The sequence below is a fragment of the Salvelinus namaycush genome, chromosome 19, assembly GCF_016432855.1.
Source record: "Salvelinus namaycush isolate Seneca chromosome 19, SaNama_1.0, whole genome shotgun sequence".
In the NCBI taxonomy this organism is placed as follows: Eukaryota; Metazoa; Chordata; class Actinopteri; order Salmoniformes; family Salmonidae; genus Salvelinus; species Salvelinus namaycush.
This window is the reverse complement of record NC_052325.1, coordinates 24,280,713-24,300,257: the sequence shown is the minus strand read 5'-3', so window position 1 is coordinate 24,300,257 and position 19,545 is coordinate 24,280,713. Positions and strand designations below refer to the sequence as shown.

General features: G+C 42.8%; 1 protein-coding gene across 2 annotated transcripts in view; it reads left to right on the top strand.

The window, feature by feature from the left end:
- Positions 1 to 19,545, top strand: part of LOC120063766 (voltage-dependent L-type calcium channel subunit beta-4-like) — a 63,070-nt gene that overhangs the window by 38,243 nt on the left and 5,282 nt on the right. Inside the window, exons 3-10 of one of the 2 annotated variants that reach the window (XM_039014059.1) lie at positions 1,847 to 1,966; positions 2,208 to 2,330; positions 8,088 to 8,218; positions 10,446 to 10,495; positions 11,553 to 11,572; positions 12,288 to 12,368; positions 17,301 to 17,359; positions 18,802 to 18,911. In XM_039014059.1, coding sequence (XP_038869987.1) covers positions 1,847 to 1,966; positions 2,208 to 2,330; positions 8,088 to 8,218; positions 10,446 to 10,495; positions 11,553 to 11,572; positions 12,288 to 12,368; positions 17,301 to 17,359; positions 18,802 to 18,911 — 694 coding nt within the window. Of the gene's footprint in view, positions 1 to 1,846; positions 1,967 to 2,207; positions 2,331 to 8,087; positions 8,219 to 10,418; positions 10,496 to 11,552; positions 11,573 to 12,287; positions 12,369 to 17,300; positions 17,360 to 18,801; positions 18,912 to 19,545 lie in introns of both variants that reach the window. The other variant, XM_039014058.1, reaches the window with a different exon arrangement.

Here is a 19,545-nt window from a genome sequence, read left to right as displayed (position 1 = left end):
TCCCGCTTGGAGAGGCATATTCCCACCCACGCAACGTACGGACGCCACCACTGTAGCACCTGGCTGCAGGCCTATCACTGCCACCTTCACTAAGTGCTCAGTACATTCTGACAATATTAGGACATGGGCTCCCGAGTGGCGCAGCGGTCTAAGGCACTGCATCTCAGTGCAAGAGGCATCACTACAGACCCTGGTTCGATTCCAGGCTGTATCACAACCGGCCGTGATTGAGTCCCATAGGGCGGCGCACAATTGGCCCAGCGTCGTCCGTCCGGGTTAGGGTTTGGCCGGGGTAGGCCATCATTGTAAATAAGAATTTGTTCTTAACTGACTTGCCTAGTTAAATAAAGGTTAAATAAAGAAATAAAATACTGTAGGGTAACCAAGTAGCCTTTTATCTGTTCAGGATTACAGCTTTCATAGTGATGACACAGCTCACAAACTTCTCTGACCTGTGTAAGCATGGTAAACATTCCTCACTGACCTGTGTAAGCATGGTAAACATTCCTCACTGACCTGTGTAAGCATGGTAAACATTCCTCACTGACCTGTGTAAGCATGGTAAACATTCCTCACTGACCTGTGTAAGCATGGTAAACATTCCTCACTGACCTGTGTAAGCATGGTAAACATTCCTCACTGACCTGTGTAAGCATGGTAAACATTCCTCACTGACCTGTGTAAGCATGGTAAACATTCCTCACTGACCTGTGTAAGCATGGTAAACATTCCTCACTGACCTGTGTAAGCATGGTAAACATTCCTCACTGACCTGTGTAAGCATGGTAAACATTCCTCACTAACCTGTGTAAGCATGGTAAACATTCCTCACTGACCTGTGTAAGCATGGTAAACATTCCTCACTGACCTGTGTAAGCATGGTAAACATTCCTCACTGACCTGTGTAAGCATGGTAAACATTCCTCACTGACCTGTGTAAGCATGGTAAACATTCCTCACTGACCTGTGTAAGCATGGTAAACATTCCTCACTGACCTGTGTAAGCATGGTAAACATTCCTCACTGACCTGTGTAAGCATGGTAAACATTCCTCACTGACCTGTGTAAGCATGGTAAACATTCCTCACTGACCTGTGTAAGCATGGTAAACATTCCTCACTGACCTGTGTAAGCATGGTAAACATTCCTCACTGACCTGTGTAAGCATGGTAAACATTCCTCACTAACCTGTGTAAGCATGGTAAACATTCCTCACTGACCTGTGTAAGCATGGTAAACATTCCTCACTGACCTGTGTAAGCATGGTAAACATTCCTCACTGACCTGTGTAAGCATGGTAAACATTCCTCACTGACCTGTGTAAGCATGGTAAACATTCCTCACTGACCTGTGTAAGCATGGTAAACATTCCTCACTGACCTGTGTAAGCATGGTAAACATTCCTCACTGACCTGTGTAAGCATGGTAAACATTCCTCACTGACCTGTGTAAGCATGGTAAACATTCCTCACTGACCTGTGTAAGCATGGTAAACATTTCTCATAATAACAATGACAACTACAGAAGGGTTCAGATAGCAAAAATATGTCATCTTTTTCAGGGACAAATGTCACAAATGTCTTGGCCCTTTATATGGTTCAGCTGACTCCTACACTAGCCAATCATTTTACTGTTGTCTTGTTGCCTGGCTGTTATCTAACTGTTGTCTGACTGTTGTCTGACTGTTGTCTGACTGTTATCTGACTGTTATATTGTCCCTCTGCAGGGTTCAGTTGACTCCTACACTAGCCAATCATTTTACTGTTGTCTTGTTGCCTGGCTGTTATCTAACTGTTGTCTGACTGTTATCTGACTGTTGTCTGACTGTTATATTGTCCCTCTGCAGGGTTCAGCTGACTCCTACACTAGCCGACCATCGGACTCAGATGTCTCCTTGGAGGAGGAGCCGGCAGGCGGCAAGCTGGAGAAGGAGCAGCAGGCTGCTGTACAGCTGGAGAGGGCCAAGGTGAGACAGACCACCTGCAGGGTGTCCCACTGTGGAGCCTTATGCTATACTAGGCACATAGGTTCAGAACAAGGCCCCTATCATTGGAAAGGTCCCAGAAGGCAAGGCTGGTTGAAAGGAAGTTGTTTATTAAAACCACATTACAACTGGTATATTTGCAGCACAGTTTGCCCACTGGGTTATGGTTGAGCTTATCTAGCTAGGCATCTTCTTATACATGGCGTTTCCTGTATCGTCTCAGGCCAAAGCAGTGGCCTTTGCTGTGAAGACTAACGTCAGTTACTGTGGAGCCCTGGATGAGGATGTCCCTGTGGCAGGAACCGCCATCTCCTTCGATGCCAAGGACTTCCTGCACATTAAAGAGGTACAATATACTGTACAGTACATAACAACTCTACTGCTACAGCTATGCCTGCGTCTGAAATGGCATTCTATTACCTATGTAGTGCACTACTTTTGGCCGGAGTCCATGAGTAGTGCACTATATAGGGAACAGGGTGCCATTTTAGACAACCTATGTTTGCTGCAAGCCATATCTGTTCAAGGGCCATTTTGGATGAATCAATATCAATAGTGCATGTCCCGTTTTAGAATCGAGAACAATGGACTAGTGAGTGTGTATACAACCTAGTATGTCTGTGGAGTTTACACACTCTTCTTTTCTATTCTGAGTCATTGTGTTGTTTTGTGTTGACTTTCAAAGTTGCATAGAGTGTGTACTGTATGCAGGGCCGGCTCTAGGCATAAGCGACATAAGCAGTCGCCCAGGGTCCCCGGCCGCTAAGGGCCCCTGACCCAAAATATGTATTTCTTAATTTTTGGGGGGGAACTCAGTCAGGGTTTCAACTTGCTGTTGAGAGTTAGAATAGTAGAATACACAAGGTGCAAGTTCTAAATGTGGTTGTGCATCAGCAATTTTCAGTTTTTCTCCTGTTTTGTCAGTCACTGACGAGTCACTCAGTTAGCCCATGTCAGCTAACATTGTTTAGATTGTTAAGTTAGTCTAGCCAGTTATCTAAACGTATAGTAATCATGTCCGAATACCAGTGGTGTAAAGTACTTGAGTTAAAATATTTTAAAGTACTACTTCAGTAGTTTTTTGGGGGTATCTGTACTTTACTTTACTATTTATATTTTTGACAACTTTTACTTTTACTTCACTACATTCCTAAAGAAAATAATGTACATTTACTCAATACATTTTCCCTGACACCCTAAAGTACTCGTTACATTTTGAATGCTTAGCAGGACAGGGAAATGGTCAAATTCACACACTTATCAAGAGAACATCCTTGGTCATCCCTACTGCCTTGGACTCACTAAACAAAAAGGCTTCATTTGTAAAGGTGTTGGAGTGTGCCCCTGGCTATCCATAAAAAAAAATTAAAACAAGAAAATGGTGCCGTATGGTTTGCTTTATATAAGGAATTTGAAACTATTTATGCTTTTACTTTTGATACTTAAGTATATTTTAGCAATTACATTTACTTTTGATACTTAAGTATATTTAAAACCAAATACTTTTAGACTTTTACTCAAGTAGTATTTTACTGGGTGACTTTCACTTTTACTTGAGTCATTTTCTATTAAGGTATCTTTACTTTTACTCAAGTATGACAATTGGGTACTTTTTCCAACACTGCCGCATACCGCCCGGCACGTGCCCAGGGGCCCTGACCTCCAGGGGGCCCGCATTGATTTTGTTAGTCAATCTCACTCAGATATCATTAACATGACATACGTCATGGCAAATGTGTATAATTGCAGGAAATTAGCTTTAAAATTACAACATTTTCTCTCCACCCCATGGCAAAATGTGTATACCGGAAGCAAACTTGCTTTAAAACTGCAATAATGTCTCTGTGCCCAATGGCAAAATGAGCAGAATTACATGACATTTGTTATAAATTGCTTAATTGTCTCTTCACCCCATGGCAAAATGTGTAGAACTGCAGAAAACTTGCTTTGAAACGGCAACATTTTCTCTACGCCACATGGCAAAATGTGTAGAATTGTAGGAAATTAACTTTAAAGCGTAAATTTTTCTGTCCACCGTCATTTCTCTCCACCCGCTTGGTGGGGGGGGGGGGGGCCCAACCAAATCTTGCTTAGGGCCTGTCATGCCAAATAATGTCCCCCTGGCCAAATAGTGTCCCCCTCTGCTTCACAATGGGATTCGATAAACTATTAGCGTCCATTGCTATATAAAATGGCGCCGGAGAAGAAGGCTGACGTTTTACGTGTCCCCAACCGATTGTATTTTTTGGTTTGTTTATTTGCGTTGTTTGTAACTTTATTTGTAACTTATTTTGTACATAATGTTGCCGATACCGTCTCTTAAGACCAAAAATAACTTCTGGACATCAGGACTGCGATTACACACCACGGACTGGCAGAATCCTTTTTTTCCTTTAACGAGTCTGACGAGCCCGACACGGATGATATACTGCTTTCTCGGGAACAGGCCCAAATCCCCGTGATTTGCGTGGGCCAATTGTGCGTCGCCTCATGGTTCTCCCGGTCGGCTGCGACAAAGCCCGGTATCGAACCAGGATCTGTAGTAACGCAGCTAGCACTGCGATGTAGTGCCTTAGACCGCTGCTCCACTCGGGAAGCCCTGAGCAAGCATTTATGCGGTCCGGGTACAGGGGGTGGCTTGGTCTAAAATTATTTTGTGAGAATTGCGGAGGGCACTGATCTTAAAGATCTCATCCAGGCCTGTCTGTTTGACTCCAAATACCTTGCTTGCTGTGGTGATAATCCTTCTCAGCATATTTCTCTGGCTGACAGTGGCATTGCCAAACCACCAAACAATAGAAAAAGTAAAAATACTCTCAATGAAAGATTTGTAAAACAGTATAGTACAGTCAACATTAAAAGATCCCAGCTTTTTGAGAAAGTACAGTCTCTGTTGACCCTTTTTGTAGATCAGGTCTGTACATTTACTCCACTGAAGTTTATTGTCCATGAGGACACCCAGATATTTGTATTCCTCTACAGTCTCTATGTTCTGACATCTGATAGATGTGTGATTGGTCACAGCACTCTACAAAGTCATTTAGGACCGGGCCATGGTGTTCCTCGTCATCATGCAACACGCTGATCAAGGCAGTGTCATCAGGCTCAGGAAGTCCAACAGCCACAAAACCAGCCCCCCATCTAAGGATAAGTCCCGGATGAGTCTCTGTGCCAGAATGTAAGGCTGGATTGTGTTGAAGGCAGAAGAAAAGTCCTACAAGCAAAACCCTGACATGGGATTTGGCACCCTCTAGATGTCTATAGACCATGTTGAGGAGAGTAAAAATGGAATCATCAACTCCTCTGTTGGGCTGATAGGCAAACTGAAACGGGTCGAGGAGCTTCTGGGTGGTGCTGAGAACATGACTTTTCATAATTTTCTCAAGGCATTTCATTACTAAGGATGTCAAGGCGACAGGGCGGTAGTCATTCAGCACAGAGGGATTAGATGCTTTAGGAATGGGTATAATTATTGAGTTTTTCCACAATACTGGCACGTGTTGCTGGTCGAGCGAGGATTGGAAAATGTCTGTAAAAACACTAGCCAATTGTTCAGCACGGTGCTTTAACACATGTCCACTTATTTTGCCTGGGCTTTTTTGTGCGTTACATCCCCTGAACAACTTCAAAACATCATCCTGTTTCACAACAACCCTCTCAAACATTTGTAATGATGCTTCCATTTGTTTTACCTCCGACACAAAGTTGTCTGATTCAAATCTTGAGAAGAAACATTCAGTTCATTAACCATGTTCTGGCCCCCATGTCTCCCAAGGTCAGCACTGGTTTTCCCCCTGCCTATGTGGGGGGCACTAGACATGGATTTAATACCTTGCCAGGCCACCCTTGAGTTTCCTGAGGAGAGGGTTCTCTTCACCCTTTGCTTGTATGCCTCCTTGTCCACCAGTATCTGTCTTTTGAAGCCTGTCTTAAAGCCTGTCTATCACCCTCAGCATAAACTTCCCTCTTCCTATTAAGTAGTGATTTTAGATTTTTTGATACCCAAGGCTTACTGTTAGAGAAGATTTTTCTGGTTTTAGTAGGCACAATTGACAACACAGAAGTTTACAGAAGTCTGAAACAACATCTGTGAGTTCATCAAGATCAGTGCTGCTGTCCTCAAATACCTCCCACATAGTACAGTCAAAACACCCCTGGAGACCAAATACCTCCCACATAGTACAGTCAAAACACCCCTGGAGACCAAATACCTCCCACATAGTACAGTCAAAACACCCCTGGAGACCAAATACCTTCCACATAGTACAGTCAAAACACCCCTGGAGACCAAATACCTCCCACATAGTACAGTCAAAACACCCCTGGAGACCAAATACCTCCCACATAGTACAGTCAAAACACCCCTGGAGACCAAATACCTCCCACATAGTACAGTCAAAACACCCCTGGAGACCAAATACCTCCCACATAGTACAGTCAAAACACCCCTGGAGACCAAATACCTCCCACATAGTACAGTCAAAACACCCCTGGAGACCAAATACCTCCCACATAGTACAGTCAAAACACCCCTGGAGACCAAATACCTCCCACATAGTACAGTCAAAACAACCCTGGAGACCAAATACCTCCCACATAGTACAGTCAAAACACCCCTGGAGACCAAATACCTCCCACATAGTACAGTCAAAACACCCCTGGAGACCAAATACCTCCCACATAGTACAGTCAAAACACCCCTGGAGACCAAATACCTCCCACATAGTACAGTCAAAACACCCCTGGAGACCAAATACCTCCCACATAGTACAGTCAAAACACCCCTGGAGACCAAATACCTCCCACATAGTACAGTCAAAACACCCCTGGAGACCAAATACCTCCCACATAGTACAGTCAAAACACCCCTGGAGACAGGTGATACTGTTGTCGTTCCAGATCTGGACAGTTTTAACTGTAGGTTTCTCCCTCTCCAGCAGCCGACAGCAGGTTGGCCCGAGGTAGACCACATTGTGGTCTGATGTCCCCAGGGGAGGTCTGGTGGTGGCAGAGAATGCATTTGGTATTGTCCCATAGTACAAATCAAGAGTCTTATTTTTCCTAGTGTGACATTTCATATTCTGGTGGTACAGGCGCAGGACTTTGTGCAAAGTACAGTTGTTAAAATCCCCTAAAATATATGTGAGTGCGTCTGGCGAGATAGATTCCAGTTTCTGTGACAGATTATAAATCATCTCTGATGCTTTTGCTATATTAGCTTTTGGTTGAATGTACACCATGGTAACAAACAATTGGGTGAACTCACAGGCAGATAGTATGGTCACAGTGACACAGAAAGCAGTTCAATGTCAAGGGTACAGAGTCTCTCTCTTACCAAGATCGATTTACACCACTGGTCCCTGACAAGCAGGCAGATGCCCCCATCATGATGTTCCCTGTGGTGGTCAGGTTTTTTAACTCTTTGTCTGATTGCCCCGTGTTTTCTACATTTTCATTTGGGTTTGTAATCCACTCGCAGACAATCAGGGATTAGATGGGTCATTGGGATATCCATCGCGTTTGTGTTTGAGTTGCATTGTAGTAGGAACTCTCTGCTGTATTGGATTCTGCTACCAGCAGCGTTTTCATCATTTAGTCTGTTTGTAGCAGGTATGTACATGATACCATGTAACAAGATCAGTCCAACACCCCACCACTGTAAAGCCATCGTTGACAGATGGCAAATAATTTACAAACAAAGTGTACAAATTAATGTTGCAAGTTCTAGCAACAGACCTAGCAACAGACCTAGCAACAGAAGCTAGATCTCATTGAATCCCATTGTGACGCAGAGGGGGACACTATTTGGCCGGGGACACTATTTGGCATGACAGGCCCCCAAAAGGCTAGAGCCGGCCCTGACTGTATGTCTATGAATTGTTACACACTTCTGTTCTAAGACATTCGTTTTGTGTTGCTTTGCCCACAGCCACATTTGGTGTGTATTTTTCTGTGGAGTTTGCACACTCTCTTCTGTTCTGTTGTTTTGTGTTGTCTTGTCCACTACAGACGTACAGCAATGAGTGTATATGTCAGTGTATAACAAACACACACACACTCACTTCACTCATTGTGTTGTTTAATGTTGTCTTGTCCACTACAGAAGTACAGTAATGACTGGTGGATTGGCCGGCTGGTGAAGGAGGGCTGTGAGATCGGATTCATCCCCAGCCCTCTGAAACTAGAGAACATCCGTCTACAGCAGGAGCAGAAGAGAGGTACACGCTCTTACGGGTAAGGCCGTGGTTGAGGGGCTGGGCAGGGGCTGGGCAGGGGGGGTGAGAAGTTTATTGAGGGGGTGGGCTTGGTTGGGCAAATGGGCTGGGCTGGTGCTGGGAGGGTTTGGTTGGGTGGAGGGGCTGTGTTGGAGGGTGTGTTTAGGGTCTGGGGGGTTGGTTGGGTGGAGGGGCTGTGTTGGAGGGTGGGTTTAGGGTCTGGGGGGTTGGTTGGGTGGAGGGGCTGTGTTGGAGGGTGGGTTTAGGGTCTGGGGGGGTGGTTTGGTGGAGGGGCTGTGTTGGAGGGTGGGTTTAGGGTGTGGGGGGTTGGTTGGTTGGGTGGAGGGGCTGTGTTGGAGGGTGGGTTTAGGGTCTGGGGGGTTGGTTGGGTGGAGGGGCTGTGTTGGAGGGTGGGTTTAGGGTCTGGGGGGTTGGTTGGGTGGAGGGGCTGTGTTGGAGGGTGGGTTTAGGGGCTGGGGGGTTGGTTGGGTGGAGGGGCTGTGTTGGAGGGTGGGTTTAGGGGCTGGGGGGTTGGTTGGGTAGGTGGAGGGGCTGTGTTGGAGGGTGGGTTTAGGGTCTGGGGGGGGTGATTGGGTGGAGGGGCTGTGTTGGAGGGTGGGTTTAGGGTCTGGGGGGTTGGTTGGGTGGAGGGGCTGTGTTGGAGGGTGGGTTTAGGGGCTGGGGGATTGGTTGGGTAGAGGGGCTGTGTTGGAGGGTGGGTTTAGGGGCTGGGGGGGTTGGTTGGGTGGAGGGGCTGTGTTGGAGGGTGGGTTTAGGGGCTGGGGGGGTTGGTTGGGTGTGTTGGAGGGGGGGTTTAGGGTCTGGGGGGGTTGGTTGGGTGGAGGGGCTGTGTTGGAGGGTGGGTTTAGGGGCTGGGGGATTGGTTGGGTGGAGGGGCTGTGTTGGAGGGTGGGTTTAGGGGCTGGGGGGGTTGGTTGGGTGTGTTGGAGGGGGGGTTTAGGGTCTGGGGGGGTTGGTTGGGTGGAGGGGCTGTGTTGAAGGGTGGGTTTAGGGTCTGGGGGGGTTGGTTGGGTGGAGGGGCTGTGTTGGAGGGTGGGTTTAGGGTCTGGGGGGTTGGTTGGGTGGAGGGGCTGTGTTGGAGGGTGGGTTTAGGGTCTGGGGGGGTTGGTTGGGTGGAGGGGCTGTGTTGGAGGGTGGGTTTAGGGGCTGGGGGGTTGGTTGGGTGTGTTGAAGGGTGGGTTTGGGGTTGGAGAGGGGATAGCAGTTTCTAAGAAATGTCCTGAATAAGCATTAATCAACTATTTATAAACTTCTTTATTAAGCATTTATAAAAGTATTATAAAAGGTTACTGAAGAGGGAAAGCGACATGGTGGGTCTGATGAGAAGACCACCTACTCCTGGTCTGGCTCTGCTGTAACTAGGGTGGTTTACTCATAATAACAGATCAGCGACTACTCAGAATAACAGATTGGTGACGTGTTTCTTAGGTGACACTAATATGAAAGAGATGATATGCATCATTTTATATAAGTTTCCTCATTGCCGACTATGACAGAGAGAATAGTCACTCTCCCACTATTGAGTCATTCAGCTCTGTTTTAACTCTTTGTTGTCTACTTTAAAGGACACTTCAGCGTTGGCCTCATGTTGCCGAGGGTTACGTTATGTAACAATTGTGGTAAAACAGTGGGTATGTCATCTCACATAGTGCCTCGATAGATATTATCTCCAAGACAATCGCTGCTCATAAATTATATATTAGCCTCTTTAATTCCAGCCCCTTTGTTATCACAATTCCTGGAACAATGTGTTGTCAATACTCATCTATTCTAGCATGTATTTATAGTTTTCATCCATTCTACTGGTAGACCATTCTACTGGTAGACCATTCTACTGGTAGACCATTCTACTGGTAGACCATTCTATTCTAATGCTAAATATTCAACATGGACACAAATCAAACTTTAGTTTAGAAGTGCATTTAAAACTGTAACAAACTTTACATTAACAAATAAAAAAATGAAAGAGATAAAAACAAGCAAAAGGCAATAACAAAGAATAATTAAATAACGTTAAAACACCAAGGATGTCTAAAGTAACAATAAAATGACTGATTAAAGACAGAGAACTGTAATTTACCCTGTTTCTCCTGAGGATGGGAGTTGTGTGGGACTCCCGTGATGGATGAGACTATCTGTCTGTGTTCCACATTAATGTTTCTTCTCTCTCTCTGTCTATTATCCTTTGTGCCTTGCAGTAAGTCCAGTGGGAATTCCTCCTCCAGTCTAGGAGACATGGTTTCAGGCGGGTTCAAATCCAACCCTCCCTCTGCAGGTGAGCCTCCAGACAGATGCCTATTAGGGGAAGAGCGTCTCTCCAGGTCGAGCGCCTCGCTACCCGTTTGTCAGAATTATTAATTTATGATCTAAAACTATGATCTAATTGTCCTTGTCTCTAACATACCATATCATTGTTGCTCAGTGTGTTGTTTATTAACTATTATTATTTCTGTATTATTATTATTGTTTATTATATGTTTATTAACATATCAAATCCAGTGTTAGACGAACTGTCGGTCACTTCACATTAGTGAACTATGAACTGAATGGTTATCGGAGTATATGTACTCAATGACATTGTTCTACTCTAATGAGAGAAATCGAGTTACTTCAAAATGCTGCAGCTGCTCAATACAAACTTTTAGAGTAAGTTAATATGTGAAAATAGGGAACAGTGGCTGTAGGTTGGGTGGATGGAATGTGGAGTTGTGCGATCTTTGTGTCTTCCAGAATGTGCCATGCACGTTCTATTGGACTGGAATGAGGTGAGCCATGCACTCTCAGTCCACTCCTCCTCCTCTTCCTCCAAGAGGATTATGGACAAGCATTATGTCCATGCATTGAGTTTGCTTTAAGGCAAACATAACTCTATAGCCCAAACTCTGTTGGGCGAAATATTATGGTTTGATGACAAGTTAAGATGAGAGATGCTTTATCCAAATATATCCATCTTAACATAAATTGAAATATTACTCTCTTAATTTGAATTTATTTAAAAAAAAATAAACACTTTTAAATGATAATGCAACTTACCAAAGGCTTTAGCAGACTCACTTAACAAGTGTAACCAAGGATGTCACCTGCAAAGGAAGGTTTGGAATAGAAACAACAAATAAATCAAGTGTTTTGACCACTAACATACTGTCTGCATACTGTATATGTAGTACTTCATTTATTTGTGTGATAAGGTATTTGCATCCATTATTGTACTCTTGAAATATTTCCATCAGTATTAGAGGAATACTGAAAACATATCTCTCTAATGTGTTGTACTGTATATTGTATTACCTTGCATTCATAGGCAATTATCAGTTGTTTTCTCATTTTTACAGGAAAACAGAAGCAGAAAGTGGTGAGTAGTATAAACACATTTTATTCTCTTTAATCCATGCACAGGTAAACCCCAAGATCTGTCACCACACAGAATCTGGTTGCACCTAGATTAATAATATACTGTATTATATATATTACTGTATTATTAATCTAGGTGCAATGGCATCCTCCATATCAGTGTTTCAATCTTTATTTTTGGCATACAGACTAACTAATAGGTTTGACTTTATTCACCCCAATTAATATTTGAGGAATAAATACTATGACGTGTCTTTGCAGACCTGATTGAGCTCACTTTAATACCATTTAAACCTGTCTTCTTTTATTTCATTCCAGCCCTGGCAAGTACCAGGGCTTAATGATGCTATTAAATTGATTGACCAAAGAAAAATAGGAGTTGCATAAATGAATTGGATGGCTCATCTTTAACAATGATCTGCTGGCAGTATTTTAATGACACTTTTTCAGCACATTATCAGGAATTAAAACAGAAACGTCCCAATGTCTTAATAGCATAACTTAATGGCTGATAGTAATATATCCAGCTACTGTTATACTCATTATTTTGTACCTGTGTTGTAACACTGTTGTAACACTGTTGTAACACTGTAATTCCACAGATACACTTTCTTGGTATTAAATAATACCTAATAAAATGACTTAATGGTGAATGGCATGTTACATGTTACTGTTGCTGTGTCTGTGCTCCCTCTAACCCTCGACCTCTGCTACAGACTGAACACATCCCTCCCTATGACGTGGTCCCCTCCATGAGACCAGTGGTCCTGGTAGGACCGTCCCTGAAGGGATATGAGGTAGGCGTCATAACAATAATATTTTCAGTCTCTTGTAAAGTGTTTTATTCGGCCTACAAAACAGCTATTCAGAACAACTGCAATATTTGGTTGTGTGCCATACAGTGACTCCAATTCCCAGCTCTCCCTTTTGGAATCAATATTGAGGACCGTCAGCGTGCAGACTAGTGGTTGAGATGCAGCTTCACTGAAGAGGTTCACTGACAGTGAATAACTCCCCCGTTCATTGTCAGAGTAGATATTTGGAGCTATCCAAAAATAACAGCTATGTCTGGCTTATCCATTCATTGGTAACTAACCACCAATGAGGGTTTGCAGAAAAAGGAGGGCAGCATCTTTTCCTTGATATGTATGGGGGAAGTGGGGAGCCAGGATCATCGTCGGTCCTCATCGCCGCGCCACTGTGTTGCCATGGTAACAACCTTCTGGCTAAAACACATCAGTCTGAAAAAGTAGAGCATGGCTTGAAATTAGAAACACAGAGATAAACAGCACCAGAACAAGCTCTCTCTCTCTCTCTCTCTCTCTCTCTCTCTCTCTCTGTGTGTGTGTGTGTGTGTGTGTGTGTGTGTGTGTGCGTGCGTGCGTGCGTGCGTGCGTGCGTGCGTGCGTGCGTGCGTGCGTGCGTGCGTGCGTGCGTGCGTGCGTGATAATACAGTGTAAAAAAATAAACAAGACAATTTTGTCAAAGACAAGGTTATGCAAAGGTGGATGGAATGGAGGCACAATTTCTTCTTCTTAATGTGACTTTTTTTGCCCAATTTACAGAGACGTGTCTATTGGTCCAAACGATCCAATTACACTGACTTGTGTGAACAGCATGATGCTGTTGTTATTAATGCTCAATGTCAAGAGAGCTTACCGAACATCCTTTTTCCTCAAAAAATGTCCCTTGTGAAATGTAAAAGAAAAAATGTTAACTTTGCCGTGAAATATTCTGAACAAAAATATAAACGCAACATGCAACAATTTCAAAGATTTTGCTGAGTTACAGTTCATATAAGGAAATCAGTCAATTGAAATACATTATTTAGGCACCAATCTATGGATTTCACATTACTGGGAAGGGGTACACCCAATGGGGAGCCAGGCCCAGCCAATCAGAATGAGTTTTTCCCCACAAAAGGGCTTTATTACTGACAGAAATACTCCTCAGCATCCCCCCTTAGATGATCCCGCAGGTGAAGAAGTTGGATTTGGAGGTCCTGGGCTGGCGTGGTTACAAGTGGTCTGCGGTTGTGAAGCCGGTTGGACATACTCCCAAATTCTCTAAAACGACATTGGAGGTGGCTTATGGTCGAGAAATGAACATTGATCTCTGGCAATGGCTCTGGTGGACATTCCTGCAGTCATTATGAAAATTGCATGGTCCCTCAGAACTTTAGACATCTGTGGCATTGCGTAATATGACAAAACCGCCAATTTTAGAGTGACCTTTTATTGTCCCTAGCACAAGGTGCACTTGTGTAATGATCATGGTGTTTAATCAGCTTCATGATATGACACACCTGTCAGGTGGATGGATTATCTCGACAAAGGCTCAAATGTTCACTATCAGGGGATGTAAACAAATTTGTGCACAAAACCTGAGAGAAATAAGCTTTTTGTGCATATGGAACATTTCTGGGATCTTTTATTTCAGCTCATGAAACATGGGACCAACACTTTACATGTTGCGTTTATATTTTTGTTCATTGTGTATTATCCAGGTCGACCAGTGGTTGCAGGAATATGCTCAATGCTTGAACCATTGTCAAACTTTGTAGACTAGTTTATTAAATCTCATCTGCAAGCATAGCCATCATATGTTAAATACTCTATAGACTTCATAAACAAGATCTCACCATTAACGGGATTAACAGAAGACTGTATTTTGGTCACATTAGATGGCGAGAGTCTATATACCAGCATTCCCCATACCGGGGGCTGGCAGCCGTGCTCACGATTTGAGAGACCGAGATACTAACAACTACCCACCAACAAACGTTATTCTAGTGCTGGCTGAATATGTTTTGATGTATAACTATTTCAGTTTTGATAATGAAAACTACCTCCAAACGAATGGATCATCGATGAGCTCCACATTCACTCCGAGCTATGCTAACCTTTATGTGGATCATTTTGAACGTTTTCTTAACAATGAAAACGAAAATCCATTTGTGAGTAAAGTCCTGAAGTGGTATCAATATATTGACGAGAGAAGAGCTGTCAGACTTCATACCATTACTCAATGACATTGACCTCAATCTCAAATTCACTATTGAATGTGACACTAAACGTGTTCATTGCCTCAATATGTCGATTGAGAAATCAAATGGAACCCTGTTTACAACTCTGTATAGAAAAGAAATGGACAGAAATACTTTATTACAGGGGGACAGCTTCCACCCTGACACATTAAAAAGAGGACTTCCAAGAAGCCAGTTTTTCAGACTGCGCTGTATATGCCACTTCACAGAGAACTATCTAGAAACAGCAGCGGATTTGCACGATAGGTTTTTAAGAGGCTACTCTCCACAATGTGTGGATTAAGCTCTTAATTTGGCATTAGGCAAAACACGAGATTAACTGCTACAAAAAGACCCACTAGAGCTAAAGAACACGATAATGTTCACCACCACATGAACTCGCTCAAAGTGGGAGATGCTGTCAAGAAACACTGGCATGTTTTATCATCGGACCCAGCATTGCCAGCTGAATTTAACAATCCACCACGTATTGTATATAGGAGAGGTCGCAATTAACGCGATTATTTTGGTCCATGCCAACAGCCAGCCACAAAAGAAAATGAGCCAGGCTCTTTTACGCCCTCTTCCGAATGGTAGCTATAAATGCAGAGGTTGCGCACAGTGCAACACATGAAGTGTGAATATTGCTGCCACCCACATACAGGAAAACTGTTCACAAAAATGACATTAGTACATGCTCCACCATCCATGCTATCTACATGATTAAATGTCCATGTGGGCTGTGTTATGTAGGTAAAACCTCTCGTTCTTTCAAACAGAGAATTAGTTAACATAAAAGTTAAATCAGGAGACATGGATTATCCAGGATTATCCAGTCTCAGTGCATTTTAATAACCAAAAACCTTTAGAGTTTGTGTCAAAGAGAAAGTTAAGATATCAGACAGGGGAGGTGATATAAATAATACGCTGAGCAAAAGAGAATGTTTTGGGAGTTTCACCCTCAAGACATTATTTGTTAAAGGTTTTAATGATGAAATGCCTATGTATGTTGTGCTGTAAATGTGAACATGAATTAATTCCACCATTTCAGATGACTCTGACGTTTTTATTGCGCTGTACCCAATGATTTATGAAAACTTGCTTGATGGGTTGATGTCCTCATTGTGGTTTTACAGACGTGTTTAATACGTTTAATATACACACTTTATTAGAATATTTATAAAATGCACATTGTAATATTTGTGTAACACTTATTTTCCCTCGACTCCAAGCCCATTCGATGCATTGAACGAATGTGGGTGGAGCTATAAGGGTGCTATTTAAAAGAAAACTCACTAAGCTCTGACGAAGGCCTTGAGGTTGAAACTTAAAGCAGTGATACTAGCAAGAGCCGTGTGCGGGTTTCTTCTTTTTGTCTTATCTTATTCAACTGTTACCATGCACCTGCAAAAAAAGATAGCTCAGATGTGCGAGTGCCTTTTGAATTTTGTTCAGTGTATATAGAATATGGTTATTGTTGTGTGCAAAGCACACAAATTGTCTTCAACTCCTTGTCGTTATATACAGTATGTGGATATACCATATAACAATTGCTCCCTGCTCCTGGCTAGCCTTGTCCTTGCAACTACAGTTCTTTTCATCTTCAGATTCTAATTGAAATACTTTGCAAAAATAGCATTAATGGAGACTGGTCTGACCTGCTATAGCCCAATTCATCACACTGAGTTTTTATGACACTTCATTTTAGGCCTTAATCACCTTATTTAATGTAACCAGGATTAATTCTATAGAAAATGAGGTGGAAAGAAACCAGAGATCATGCTTCTCCTTTGCTGGATGTTTTGGACCAGTGGGATAATTCACAGGCAGGGCAAGAGGAGCCTGGATGGACCTAACGGTTGGATGTCATAATGAGGAATATGGCGAAATCTTTATTGGATAGGTAATGGTGGTGGATGGAGAAATCTTTATGTTGGTGGATGGGGAAATCTTTATTGGATAGGTAATGGTGGTGGATGGAGAAATCTTTATTGGATAGGTAATGGTGGTGGATGGAGAAATCTTTATTGGATAGGTAATGGTGGTGGATGGAGAAATCTTTATTGGATAGGTAATGGTGGTGGATGGAGAAATCTTTATTAGATAGGTAATGGTGGTGGATGGAGAAATCTTTATTGGATAGGTAATGGTGGTGGATGGAGAAATCTTTATTGGATAGGTAATGGTGGTGGATGGAGAAATCTTTATTGGATAGGTAATGGTGGTGGATGGAGAAATCTTTATTGGATAGGTAATGGTGGTGGATGGAGAAATCTTTATTGGATAGGTAATGGTGGTGGATGGGGAAATATGGGACAGGGTCTTCATTTAGCACTCATACTGAAATCAAAAAGGAAGACGAGGTTGACAACTGTTCTTTTGACATCCTTGGGCACCTTTGTCCATAACATGTGCTATTTTTTAACAGTGAACATCAAGGTATGTAGCTTCACCATATGAAATGGGTCTTGTCACAAGGGCTTTCTTGCCATGAGAAAGGCTCTTCGAAAGGCTTGCTGTAGCTGTGAGGAATTGTCAATGAATTTCTACTGGTTTATTTCCTTTCTGGCTGTCAACCTTTTTCACTTTCCCTCTCTTTCTTAACCTCACTTTCTCTCTTTCCCTTCTTTTTCTCCATCCTTTCCTAACTTTCTCCTCTGCCATCCTCTGCTGCTCTCCCTGGCTCTGTGTGCTGCGTGTGCAGGTGACAGACATGATGCAGAAAGCACTCTTTGACTTCCTGAAGCACAGGTTTGATGGCAGGTGAGGAGTTGTTTTGTCGGCACTATCCCTGTCCCTACATACTGTCAACCCTATCCCTTCATATTGCACTAACACTCTGCATGCTTACTGTAACATCAGGCTCTCAGCTGCTCATGGCACCTATGCAAACTACTATAAGCTAAGGTGGAAAATACACTGAATGTACAAAACATGACATAGACTGACCAGGTGAATCCAGGTGAAAGTTATGATCCCTTATTGATGTCACCTGTTAAATCCACTTCAATCAGTTTAGATGAAGGGGAGGAGACAGGTTAAAGAAGGATCTTTAAGCCTTGAGCCAATTGAGACATTGATTGTGTATGTGTGCCATTCAGAGGGTGAATGGGCAAGACAAAATATTTGGGTGCCTTTGAAGGGGGTATGGTAGTAGGTGCCAGGTGCACAGGTTTGAGTGTGTCAAGAACTGCAATGCTGCTGGGGTTTTCACACTCAACAGTTTCCCTGTGTGTATCAAGAATGATCCACCACCCAAAGGACATCCAGCCAACTTGACACAACTGTGGGAAGCATTGGAGTCAACATAGGCCATCATCCCTGTCAAATGCTTTCGACACCTTTTAAAGTCCATGCCCCAACGAATTGAGGCTGTTCTGAGGGCAAAAGGGGGTGCAACTCAATATTAGGAAGGTGTTCCTAATGTTTTGTACACTCAGTGTAAACACCTTCCTGATATTGCGTAGCACTCCCAATTGAAGTGGATTTAACAAGTGACATCAATAAGGGATCATAGCTTTCTCCTGGATTCACCTGGTCAGTCTTTGTCACGGAAAGAGCAGGTGTTCTTAATGTTTTGTATTAAACTATTAGGCTATTTCTTCACATAATAAGTGCAGCAATGCACACATGGTAGTAGGCTATAAATACAAATGTTCCATTAGCGGGAAAACACCATTATCAAAAGTGATTATGCATGTAATGCTTTTATTATAAAGGTGCATTTTTATGGTGAAAATGTTCTTCCCCAAATTTGAAACTCATGCGCTGTTTATGTATGCCAGTTAGGCTGTAACCCCCATTGTAAAGCGGATTAATGTGCTTCATTTTAAGAAGTTATTTGTTCACTTTAGTTGTGATACAAACCTTATCAAAACATATAGGCCTATGGGCTAGGCTACATGAGGTGTGCGACTATGTTTATTATGCTGGGCATCATTCACAAGTGATAATATATAATTCACAAGTGATAGGCTAATATTCACCTGGTCAGTCTATGTCATGGAACGAGCAGGTGTTCCTAATGTTTTGTACACTCAGGATATGTAAAGCAGTTATACATGATCATTGAATACTTTGCCAAAGTAAATCATCTGACCACCTGTTTTGACTAAACACTTTCTCTAGGATTATAAACATGGTAATAACCATACTTTGCATGTGGGTTTGTGATATTCTGTATCCATTTAATCTGTTGCATTTAGGATATCTATTACGAGAGTAACAGCAGATATAGCTCTGGCCAAGAGGTCAGTGCTCAACAACCCCAGCAAGCGGGCCATCATCGAAAGGTCCAACACCAGGTCCAACCTAGGTATCATCTGGATGACACTGAATACTGTTATTCTTCACTCAGATGTTTTGTATATGTTAAAAATGAAATTACAAACTGGGTGGTTCGAGCCCTGAATGCTGATTGGCTGAAAGCTGTGGTATATCCGACTGTATACCAGGCGTATGACAAAACATTTATTTTCACTGTTCTAATTATGTTGGTAACCAGTTTATAATCGCAGTAAGGCACCTTGGGGGTTTGTTAAGGGCTGTATCCAGGCACTTCTCGTAGCGTTGTGCTTAAGAACAGCCCTTAGTTGTGGTAGATTGGCCATATACCACACCCCCTCGTGCCTTATTGCTTAATTATACAGTACCAGTCAAACGTTTGGACACACCTACTCATTCAGTGGTTTTTCTTTATTTTTGCTATTTTCTACATTGTAGGAAAATTAATAGTGAAGACATCAAAAATATGAAATAACACATATGGAATGATTTAGTAACCAAAAAAGTGTTAAACAAATCAAAATATATTTGATATTCTTCAAAGTAGCCACCCATTGCCTTGATGACAGCTTTGCACACTCTTGCCATTCTCTCAAACCAGCTTCATGTGGTAGTCACCTGGAATGCATTTCAATTAACAGTTGTGCCTTGTTAAAAGTTAATTT